General features: G+C 36.6%; 1 protein-coding gene across 1 annotated transcript; it reads left to right on the forward strand.

The window, feature by feature from the left end:
* Window positions 1–1,441: 1,441 nt before the first annotated feature.
* On the forward strand, window positions 1,442–10,228 carry LOC100368449 (beta-1,3-glucan-binding protein-like). The gene is made up of 9 exons (XM_078005351.2): window positions 1,442–1,496; window positions 2,393–2,469; window positions 2,865–2,939; window positions 3,095–3,155; window positions 6,887–7,069; window positions 7,682–7,877; window positions 8,939–9,010; window positions 9,218–9,359; window positions 9,735–10,228. Exons 1-9 carry the CDS (start codon window positions 1,442–1,444, stop codon window positions 9,957–9,959), a joined length of 1,086 nt encoding a protein of 361 aa, XP_077861477.2. The 3' UTR covers window positions 9,960–10,228.
* Window positions 10,229–12,575: the final 2,347 nt, after the last annotated feature.

Raw genomic sequence — 12,575 nt, forward strand, 5'->3', positions numbered from 1 at the left:
AGTTAACAAGTATAAACTGTTTTTATTTTATTTATTTCCAGAACTACTCCATTTGCGAAAGTTTCCAGACGTCCAGAAGATTTTTCTAATTATGACGTCAGATGTTCTGTTAATATGTCAATTTGCTGAAAGCAGATTTGATATGTGGCCTGACCTGACGGCATGAGTGGCGCCCTCCGCCGACGGTTCCAACCTCACGTAGATAGAGAGTGTCACTCACGCTACGCGGCCAGGCGACGTGAAATTGTGAAAAAGCATATTTTGTTATCATTAGTTTGAAAGAAATATTAGATGACAATATATATTGTTCTAAATATATAAATGACGATGAAATTGCTATTTTATGAAAAAAAATACTGTTTCTGGATACTGTTTGAATGAATTTACCATAACCATAATTTGAATATGTTAATATGGTACGGTAGTGCTCTCTCTATATTTGTGTCAAATTTTTAACTTTATAAATACATTTTGGGTATAATAAATGGTGTAACAGCATTATACCCATACTAGTATTAGTATATCCTAGAAGAGGGTAACATGTTGACGTATTTCTCTTTCATTGTTTACTAGCAAGAAAATTATTATACCGAATTGGAAAAATAATACACGTGACTGTAAGCTATATTAAAATCATGTTCATGTTACCGTGACTTTGTTTATTTGTGTTTGCCTTCAAACATATTTGCCAAAAGGCAGTGGAATACAACAAATTACAGCATAGATTTTATAAATACGTGTATCCATAGATACGATTCTAAAAATATTTTTTTCAAGATTATCTTTGTTTCAGTATGATATTCAGCGAAATTTGTAATGTTCGTTGCTTTCAACAATCCCAATGTCATTAGTGAAGTTCTAAATAATAAACTCAAAATAATTGACAGCTTGTTTATAGATATATCATTTTTATTTGAAGTTCATTCTGTGACTGCCCTTTCGCGCATATACATGCAAATAGATGTTTATCGCACGACACATGTTGGATTCCCAGACTTATAACTTATCCTGCATCACCTAAACTAACAAAGCAAGTACAGTTCAAAGTAACCTTGAATTCTGTCAGCGTCATTTTATTATGCTATGCACAAATGCAACATTGCAAAACAGTAAGCGGGTGAACACGTACATATTGTGCGATCACGCATCACATCGCATCACATCGCTAAAGAAGAATCACGATGAATACTGCATTGCCGGGAAAGTGTGGCGGGTAAAAGACACAGACTTGATATCCTACATAAGATTTTAAGATACATTGAGTTAATATTTCGATGCCCCCACTGGACCACCTTATCTGATAACTACGTGAACTTGAACAGCCCGTCCACAGTCATGGTAAGTTATAGGCGTCGTTCAAGATAAACCCGGTATAAATTAATATCATTGTAATATAAACGTAGAGTTTTGAAATTTTGAAAGTTTTTTTTTTCTGGCCAACATGACGTACGTTTATGTCATTTTCGCTCTTCTCGTTGGCTGCTCATTGGGTCAAGGTGAGTGATTCATTCATTAGAGTTTTAAGTATGTAGTTTATTTTGAATTTAAGTAAATTGTTCATGATACTAAAAAGTGCATGAACAAAATGATATAATTTTGAAGTATTAACGATAACACGTGTTACAGTAGAAATATGCTAATATGTTGATTGTCAGTTTTAGAATTTGGAGTACATGTAATTTTAAATTCTTCGTTAGCGTCGAGGTTATAGTTACGATATAATATATACAAATACAAAATTAGTACCAGTAATATATGCACTATTTTTATAGTAATGGCATTTACCATATTCAGAAGCATAACGATAATTGTTTATATAAATTTAATTTTCTTGGAATAATCTGCAGAAGTTAGTGACAAGGTGAGAAACAGGAAATCAAAGACATTCTGATATGCCGACAATTTCGAGACTATTTTATTAGTTTCTTTGTGAATTTTTATTGTGATGCCATAATTCCATTTGCTAAAACATGTAAATCATTAACTTGTAATACCTGGTTTCTTCAACAGAATGAATCTGAATGACTGTTCACATTAGCATCCACAATACGTCGGCTGTACTTTTATATTTATATATTTCAACTAAAATATTTACTTACATTCGGCAATAAAGCTTTCGACTTTATTTAAATGTGACTATCAGAAGAAATGCGTGTATTCTTTCTCATCAGATCAAGTAAAATGAGTAAATACAATTGTACTAATTATTGTTTCCTTTTTTGTTCATAGAGTTGATATTGTGTTTCATTATTGTCCGCTAAGTTATGTTGTTTCTCGTTTTTGTCCTCCGTTTTTTTTTATTCCACTGAGTTGATATTATTTTTCTTGTTTGCATTAGAATTTATCTTCTTTGCTGACTAAGATATATATTGTTTCTCTTTGTTGTCCACAGAGTTGATATTCGAGGACAATTTCGATAAACTTGATATGTCAGCTTGGCAGCATGAAATCACCGCTGGGGGCGGTGGTGTAAGTAATCATATGTATTATTCAAACCATCCAACTTCGTAGATATTTTAATAAGGCAAGAACGTATCGAATAACAAACTCCGAATCACAGTTACTGACGCAATTGCATGCCACTTTATTTTAATGAACCTTACAAAATACAAAAGTTCAATATAATAATAATTGTTGTTGTTGTTGTTGTAAAATATTTTTTTCTGAATAAGCTGAATCTTGAATTATCGAATATTCACGACGGCGAACCCAGATAAAATATCACTGGTATGCCACTATTAGACATGTTCTATCTAATCTCATTCTTGTATAAATTCTGAGAATCGAAACTCGATTTTTTTATTACATGATTTATGGGTGTGTGGGGATGTATTGGATGAAAATAAAATATACTCTTTTTTTAGAATTGGGAGTTCCAGTATTACACCAATAATCGTTCCAATAGTTACGTACGTGATGGAATCCTATATATAAGACCGGTGAGTTATATTGTTCTATCTTATACTGACAATAATATATCAACTGTTTAAGTCGATAATGTTGATAATTCACTTGGAACCATTTTTTTTCATAATTTGAGCTTCTGGTTTATTATTTTCACAATTAATATTCTCTCTTTTCTGGTTTAAACCAGACCCTGACAACTGAAACATATGGTGATGATTTTTTATGGACTGGTAAACTGGAAATCTGGGGTATTTGTTATATTTATTTGTGCATAATTCTTACAAATACACGACATTATACCATTCGTCGTGCCGCGTCCTGTTCGATATGGGACTCATAGCGACGTATACAACGCGTGTAAAATACATTTATTTATTTATTTACATGAAATTCGAACACGCGCTGCGCGACGACCGCTGCGCTTTAACGTCTACGTCACGTATGTACCTTCCCCACTGACAACAATATGATTGTCTTTCCCCCAATGTTCATTGAATTCTGATACCTTCTAAGTAGGGACAATTGTGATGACTGTTCAATCGAAATAGCCACTGAACTAACAATGAGTTTGAATTAGGACCGATCCATGACAAAAGCTAATGTTTACGAGGGATGAGACTTCAGAAGTTCGCAAGTTTGCAAGTCGGACAATTCTCGTTCGCTACTGATTCACACTATTACCTGAACTCTCATCACCCTGTGGACTAACAAACACTTTTATGTCAGTCGTGGATCGGATCTGCTGTACATTAAAGCGGGGGGTCGTCACTTGCGCACGCGCAGAAATTGAGTTCCTATCGACGATAACAACATACGCTGAAACGCAAAGGGTCATAGGTAGACGCTTGTTTGTAAACAATGACACATTATGACTCTCTGGTGCATGCGCAGGTGACGGCTCCTCCGCTTTAAGAACAAATCTACTAAGCGTTGCATACTGAACTATTCGTATTCTCTTCAATGTGTATATCCTTACCGCCCGGCAACGATTCCTGTACGTACCTCTAGCCATGCTCTAGCCTACCAAAGCACAAAGCTGATCTACGATTGCTGAGTACCCCAATCTCGGTAGAAATGTCATGAATTTGTTTTTGCGTATCTGTTGACCGACTTAATTAGCTGATTATTAGCTGAATTGCTGTGTTATGTCTGTCATCGTTTAGGTCTATTTGAAGTTTTGGACGGAACTTGGCTCAGTGGTTTGGAACTAATTACAAGATACCGTCGCTATTCTGACATCCGTAGTTATTAATGTAGTGAACGATTAATCAAAAGATATGACGTATTCAGTACTTAGTGTGATTGGCTTAATGATTGAAGTTTACGCCCTAGAGTCTTTTTACTGCTTTGTAATTGGTTAGAGTTTTGAAAATGGATAAAGAGAGTTTGAGTTGGTCTTGGCGAATACTCCACGACAGACGCAGCCTTGGGCAGTCGAGTCCAGACGGAGTCCGAGAGAGTCCAGGGGCGAGCCTTGACGCAGTCCAGTCTTGGGCGAGTCTTGGGTCAGCCTTGCGAGAGTCTTGGGGATTTTTTCCCCAGGGCGCTGTGTCTTATAGAGTGCTCGAAAGATCGACTAAGACGAGAGCTGAAACGTATTTCGTTGTGTGTGCCTTATTTGACTGTAAAGTTAAAGTGACTTTCCCGATCCCGTACCTCAAGGGGACGAGATAGAGAGACGAGACGAGTTTTCCCCCTGACAAGTGTGGAGACCCCCGAGAGAAAGAAGATTTCCCCCTGATACGTGGTGGAGAACCCGGGCAGGTGTTTAACACACATTGACATCCTGTGAAGAGAAGTGAATGGCGAAGATGTGTCTTTCTTGTGAACCGAACTAACTGGCTCGATGGCAGAGACGAAACCGCGCTTGACGACTAACACCGTTAACAGTATGGCACCGATGAACGACGCTGAAGAGATGAAGATTTCAGAACCCCTTCGGAAGGACCAGTACTGGATAGGACTGTATAATTAAGAATTGAGCGACATTAAAGACAAGAAGATGACAAAGAACATCCCGGAATAACGCGACAAGGGAAGAGACGCTTATAGACTTTGACTTTAGCTATTTGCTTAGAGAACCGCTCGTTGGACACTGTAACTGACACTGTGTAACTCAGGACGTTGAACTCTTTTCCACATTCCTAACCCTATTGCTCAGTAATGTAATGTATTGTTTGCTTTTTCTATCTTTTTTCTTACCTTTTTTTAGTGATGTTGAATTGTATGTATGTAAGCGCCCAGATTTTTGTTTTGAAATGATATTTAGTGACGTTCGAGGTCCTTTATAACGATTTAAGCGCGTTTCAGTGGACAAGTATTTGCAACACAGTGATTTGGAGTTTTGTGAAGTTTTATGGAGTTTTTATGAGTTTATGAGTACGGATTATGATGGGGAAAGTAATGCCCCAATGAGTTTTTCAGAGTTTTGAGATTTGTCGAGTACAGAGATACCGACGTTTTAAGAGTTGTTTTTGTTTATGTGTTGTTTCTGGAATACTTCTGACGTTTTTTTGAGTTTAGAGCACCTTTGTAACGTTTTTAATGTCTTTTTGGGATGAGAGTTTGGTGCGCTTATATACGTATTGTTTGATAACGCAAGCTTTTGTTCATGATTGACAGTATTATATGTAACTTAGTAGTTTCTATCGTTTTAGTCTTTTTCCCGTCTTTTTGCCAGAGAAGTAATGTGTTATGAAAGCGAATTTGTCTTTGCATTCTGTTTCCCCGCCGTATGACTTTTGTTTAGATTAACGAATTGTGAGTTCAGTTGAAGTTTATAAGCGTATATGACAGGAGTTTGATTAATAGCTTTTTATTCATTGTTTATTAGTTACCGCTTTACAATGCTTTAACCGAGAGACGCATCCCTGGTAATCACGTGATCATGCTGTCGACTGCAGCGATTGGCTGATCGCTTGGTTACACCGCCACGCCTTAGTTTTTTTGACCTTTTGATATAGAGTTTGTAACCTTAGTAATGGAGACAGTGCAGCGAAGGGTTACCTCGGCGAACTGTTTGAGAAAAGCGGGCCTATTTGTAGCCTTTCCCTTGTTTTTGATTTATAACCGTTGATATTTGAGACTTTATAACCATTGTATTTAGACTTTATAATCATTGTACTTAATTAGTGTGTTTTACTCTTTTTGATTTATACCTTTTATTAGTATTGTATTTAACCCGTATGACGATGAGTAGAGGACGGTATCTTTGATTTATGAACGTGCAATGCCGAGAGGCATATCTCAGTTTGGGTGAAGGGATGTGTCATGAATTTGTTTTTGCGTATCTGTTGACCGACTTAATTAGCTGATTATTAGCTGAATTGCTGTGTTATGTCTGTCATCGTTTAGGTCTATTTGAAGTTTTGGACGGAACTTGGCTCAGTGGTTTGGAACTAATTACAAGATACCGTCGCTATTCTGACATCCGTAGTTATTAATGTAGTGAACGATTAATCAAAAGATATGACGTATTCAGTACTTAGTGTGATTGGCTTAATGATTGAAGTTTACGCCCTAGAGTCTTTTTACTGCTTTGTAATTGGTTAGAGTTTTGAAAATGAATAAAGAGAGTTTGAGTTGGTCTTGGCGAATACTCCACGACAGACGCAGCCTTGGGCAGTCGAGTCCAGACGGAGTCCGAGAGAGTCCAGGGGCGAGCCTTGACGCAGTCCAGTCTTGGGCGTGTCTTGGGTCAGCCTTGCGAGAGTCTTGGGGATTTTTTCCCCAGGGCGCTGTGTCTTATAGAGTGCTCGAAAGATCGACTAAGACGAGAGCTGAAACGTATTTCGTTGTGTGTGCCTTATTTGACTGTAAAGTTAAAGTGACTTTCCCGATCCCGTACCTCAAGGGGACGAGATAGAGAGACGAGACGAGTTTTCCCCCTGACAAGTGTGGAGACCCCCGAGAGAAAGAAGATTTCCCCCTGATAGAAACCCCGATAACACTAGTAACCCGTTTTTTTATTCATGTTCAGGGGCATCACCGGCTGATCTCTGCACCGGCAATGCTTGGTATGGATGTGAACGAATCGGAAATGCAAATGAGTACATTAATCCTATCCAATCAGCTCGACTCAGATCCGTGTTTAGTATGAATTTGAAATATGGACGAGTTGAGGTGCGCGCTAAGATGCCCACAGGTGATTGGCTATGGCCAGGTAATGTAATGTGACGTCATATCATGCCATGTATAATATAATAATAGTAATTATTATATCTATTATATATGGTGATTTATTTATTTGTGGGTAAATATTCGCAGACACTGTTTATACAAGTGTGCATGTATACCAAATACCTCTGTATAAGATACAAACCATTGTATGAGCACAATTGTTTCCTTATATGAATATTGATTTAGCAAATTATGTATATGTTTATTTCTCCGTATCGGCATGGTTATTCAGCGTACATGAACACGTGTGTATGAACTCAGTTATACCTTTTTTTATGAGCGCGATTACTGTAAAATGACTAATTTTCACTGGGTTTAAATTTCACTGATTTACCATTTCACGCATATTCAGTGGGTTTTAAATTCACGGTTTCGTCATTTAGATGATGTGTTCTATGCTAAATTTTACATAATCACTGGGTTTTAATTTAGCGCATTTTCCAGTCAGCGAAATAAGCTAAATTAAAACCCAGTGAATAATTACCCCCTTTACAGTATTCAAAAATGGTTGTTTCATTATACGGAGACGGTTACTATGGATACGGATTCCTTTATATGGGCACTTTACATAGTTCTCTCATACATTATGTTATAGCTATATGGATGCTACCCGCCAGAAATCCATATGGTGGTTGGCCAGCATCTGGAGAAATGGACATCGTCGAGTCACGTGGAAACGAAAACTACAAAGATAGCGCCGGCAATTCTATCGGAGTGGACCAGATGGGTTCTACAATGCACTGGGGTCCATACTGGCCAATCAATGGCGCACACATGACACATGCCACAAGGTATTTACGCATATATATACTTAATTTTACCAAGACAAGTCCATTTTAATTTGGTTTGGATATAATACCTAGCTCATAAATTCAAGGATGCATAGGGGCAAGGGGGATAGCTGGTACAGGTTACAGGAAATAAAAAATACATTTTACATTTTTACAGGAAAAAGCAAATTCCTAATTACATTTTTATAATATACTTGATAATTTGTGTTTAAGAATCAAAATTGAAAATACGTATTACGACATTTAATTTGGAAAATGCTTTATACGCTTATATACAAAAAATAAGATCTTTATACAAATTATGAACGAATAAAATAGCTGCTTACATTTTACACGTTGTACATGTCTACGAATTTACGTTTTTTTTATTTATTTAAACTACATTATTACGAAAATAAAAACAATTGATTACAGCTTTCGATAATACCCCTTGTCGACCCTCTCATAGGGCAATCTATAACCAGACATCCAACATTTAAGGATCCGAATAATTTTACCATAAGTCTTGATTTTGTGAATTCGTAAACACTGTATTGTATATGATATGTCACGTTTTGCAGCACATAATATCCAGTCGATGTAACAACAGCACAATCTAATATGCATGTTTCACATGGTCTTTTTCGGTACGTACAACAATCGGCGTAGTATTTATTACTACCCCTCGATTTTCTAATGATCCATTCCCCCTAGTGTTAAAGTGTTGTGTTGATAAACATTGATTTTCCCATAATCCAATGCGCTCTTCTAATGAAAATCACAAGTATGAGGTTTGACCTGGGCGCGACTTGCACTAATTACCGCCGATGACTCATTCCATACTTTCCAATCACTTAAAAATACCTAATTAAAGCTTGGTAACATCTCAGTTTGTACTCGTTGATCCACACAACAGTCAAAGTCGCCATATTTGTTTACTAGTATATGAGACCCGTATATCTCGCGCGTGCGTGGTGCGACAACTGTCACCCTTTAAATGCGTACATCGATATCCGCCGTTAATCAACTGTTATAATAGCCGACTACTTTCTTTTTCTTTTATTTGTATGTAAACTATGTAGATACGCAGACACGGGCACGTTTGGTACGGATTTCCACGTATTTGCCTTAGAATGGACTGAAGAATACGTCAAGTAAGTAATACAGCACATTGGTTGTATAGACATATAAATATATATTCGGTAACTTCATCTACAAAAACTTACCCATCATGCTAAATATATTGAGTGTTTGCATAATCAATCTTGCACCCACTATTCCCAGAATGAGCAATTCCCGTCCCTTTAGCTAAACAAAATGTATTCATTACATCACATTTGTGCGGACGTTCTTTTTTTCAGGTTTTTCCTGGATGATGAAGAAATCCTTCATGTAGACCCAGGCGAAGGAGGTTTCTGGGAATACGGGGAGTTTGAAGAAAGTTTGCCGGAATCGGATAATCCATGGTTAGAAGGAGACAAGATGGCGCCTTTCGATCAAGAGGTTGGTAGCAAGCTTAATCTCCTTTTACATTCATTGCAAACTATTTATTGTGAATGTTGATTGTAAGATCGTGAGACAGAAATTAATACAATGGTGGGAACACAAATTTTAGCTTCATTTATTCACTGCATGACATGTAAACACATCTTACATATTGCCTGTGAGGACGCACTTCACAAATAACAATTACATGAATGCAAATGTGTACATGTACTAGTATACTGGACATTACATTGATGTAACAGGGGGCGTGACACGAATTGCTATTCTATGTAACTGGATCTTGACTAACACCTACACGTATAAAGAAAGTATTCAATACAGACCGATGCGAAATAACATCACTATCTTATTCAATCTCATTTTTTTTTTCAGTTTTACATAATTATGAACGTTGCTGTTGGGGGTACAACCGGATACTGGGACGATTCATATGTTAACTCCCCGTGCGGCAAACCATGGAGTGATTCGTCGAATTACGCCCCAAAGGAATTCTGGTCAGCTAAGGACTGTTGGTATCCAACATGGCGTGCAGATGAAAACAACGGGGAGTACGCTGCGTTGCAGGTCGACTATGTTCGTGTGTGGAAATACTTGTAAACAATTGATTTAAATTAAAAATCGATGTCACGGTATCGTCGCCAATCGTAGGCGTACCCGTGCTTCGACAACTTCCAGTTCTTGTTCTTTGTTGATTTTTCCACATTAAATAAATATAGTCATATAAGGAACATGGAAACGACTTTATTAATTATCACATATTTTTTTGAAAATATACAACATTCTAGTATGAGCAATCCCTGTACATGTATTTCAATATCATGTCATTAAAATGAGTAGAAATAAATTATGTATATCGTAAAATAAAATGTTGACTTATTTATGTGTTATTCTAAAAATAAGCTTTCCTTCTATATTATCACGTGACTCGAGGAAACAAAACCCCGTTGTTGAATCTAATATATTATCGTTGATCAACGAAGCTTATACATCTGGATGCGTTTGGTCATATTTATTTATTAATCTATAATAATTTAATAATCCCACGAAATAAAAAAATATAATAATTAATAATTTGTTTACAAACACAAATTTGTCTTTGACGCAACCAGCAGGGAACCAGCAGACTTACTTTTGCCACTGAAATAGAAGAGAGCGAAGGCGATGATAGTCGGGTATGAACTATTATTTGAGGAGCGAGAACCAGTTTCACGCTCCCTCGTTTTTACAAAATTTTAGCGGCCATTTGTCTGTAATCTTCTTTAAAAAAACACAAATGATAAACGGAAGGTGGTGTCTCCGATGAAGTTGTTGGCTGGAGTTTAAATGGTGGGATTTGAAATAAATTGTGATCATCATTTTCACACACTGTTATTCATAGGAAACTTACCTTTTGTTTTCTGCAGATTTTCAGTACGCATTTTTGAGTTCATTCCAATTCATGCATAATGTAAAATATTACAGTTATTGAAACAGGTTTATTTATACATTTATGCTAAAATTAGGTATGACAGATGCCCTAAAGAAAATCTGTTCAGTTTTGGTTAGCTGATTATTAATTAAAATAAATTGCTATTCTCTCATGGGCCATGTATAAACTGAATGGAATAGATCAATACAAATATTATCTCAACGCAAACATGAAGCTCAAGCAACTTATTTTGATTCAAATCATTGATTCATCATCATAAAACATTAAACACAAATATTTTAAGATTACTATATAAAGGTACGCAAAAAAGGTTTAAATACGAACATGACATTTGGGTTGCAGGTCACGTGATAACTCGCTGGATTTAGACAACATGAAAACAAAATAACATTTAACCAGATTTCGGTAGTGACATAAATAATTAGATATTTACCTTGGTGTTTCCCCAAAATCAGGAGGTGCTATATTTTTAAAACTCAAAGAAAGTATCCTGCCTGCCATTTGTGACTACACTTCCTGTATTGAAAAACTAGTAGCTATAATTTAAAAGAACGTGACACGTACTCCTTGGATGACTATACGGATGGTCAATTTCATTGTCTTTTTCATCATGATGATCATACTCAGTTCACAGTCCGATCAAGACTTACTCAATGGTAATATCTTGTAGTGAATTTCGTGTATTGTATTTACAGTATTTGACTTGTACGCCTTAACAACATACATGTATTCTTTTCCATAGTCAAATATATCAAAGTTCAACACAGTACAGTTGTAGCAATCCCTCATACCACCTTCTCCAACAAAGGATCCAATTTTTTTAGAATTTTAGTGGGAATGATTTATCACACCATCTGATCCCATCCACTTCATTTTTTGCAATATACACACTTCCAGTTGAATCTACACAAGAGAGCAAAATCAAATAAAGCTTATAAAATGTTCATGACCAGCAGTCAACTGATAACGAGGAACTATGGTGATTAGAACGGAATTGCTTAGCACCGGGCGCTTTTGATGTTGTTCTCTAAATCAAACATAACTTGAACCATGAACTATATACCAGAGAAATAAGAACTTAGGCATTTCTTTTGATTTAAAGCGGGAGGGTCGTCACCTGCGCACGCGCGGGAATTGAGTCCCAAGCGACGATAACAACACACGCTAAAACGCAAAGGTTCTTGGGTAGACGCTTGTTTGTAAACAATGATACGCCCTGGCCATCTGACGCATGCGCAGGTGACGAATCTCCCGCTTTAATGTTGAGACTTATCTTTTATCTGTATTTACTGCTGATTCGTGACAATGATCACAAAATAAGCACGACTTACTTCCTATTCTATTGAGAATGTTACTCAAGTCAACAAAATGGCCAATGTTCAAATGTCTTGCATATTGAGAAGAGCCTCCATGAATTGTCACAATTCTGTTAACTAATCATTGTTCAATAACACAGAGGTCATGGATCAAATCATCACGTGAAATATAATATGAAAGTTGACTCTTTCGTGTTTTTTATCGCCTTATTTCACGATTGTATTTATAAATTGTTATATCACCGGTAATAAAAGTTGAGACACATAAGTGATATTGACGACCATTTTTGGCAACCTTTATCAAAATCTGGAACCATTGTGCCTACCCGGCACATGGTGGCTCTCCAGCTTAATCCAAGTTTATTCAATTTGATATTACGTGGCTTACATCTAGACCATACATCGAACATCTCAATTTATTTTTCTGTTTCACGTCCGTGCATTACAAACCTTGAAATTTAGCAATGT

The sequence above is a fragment of the Saccoglossus kowalevskii genome, chromosome 9 (genome assembly GCF_978046115.1).
Source record: "Saccoglossus kowalevskii chromosome 9, keSacKowa6.1, whole genome shotgun sequence".
Classification (NCBI taxonomy): Eukaryota; Metazoa; Hemichordata; class Enteropneusta; family Harrimaniidae; genus Saccoglossus; species Saccoglossus kowalevskii.

Bases quoted from the DNA above. Each gene is read 5' to 3' on its own strand.
- LOC100368449 (XM_078005351.2), top strand. From the start codon at position 1,442: ATGACGTACGTTTATGTCATTTTCGCTCTTCTCGTTGGCTGCTCATTG. The intron at 7,070-7,681 runs GTAATGTAATGT...ATTATGTTATAG, and splicing joins AGGTGATTGGCTATGGCCAG to CTATATGGATGCTACCCGCC. The intron at 7,878-8,938 runs GTATTTACGCAT...TAAACTATGTAG, and splicing joins CACATGACACATGCCACAAG to ATACGCAGACACGGGCACGT.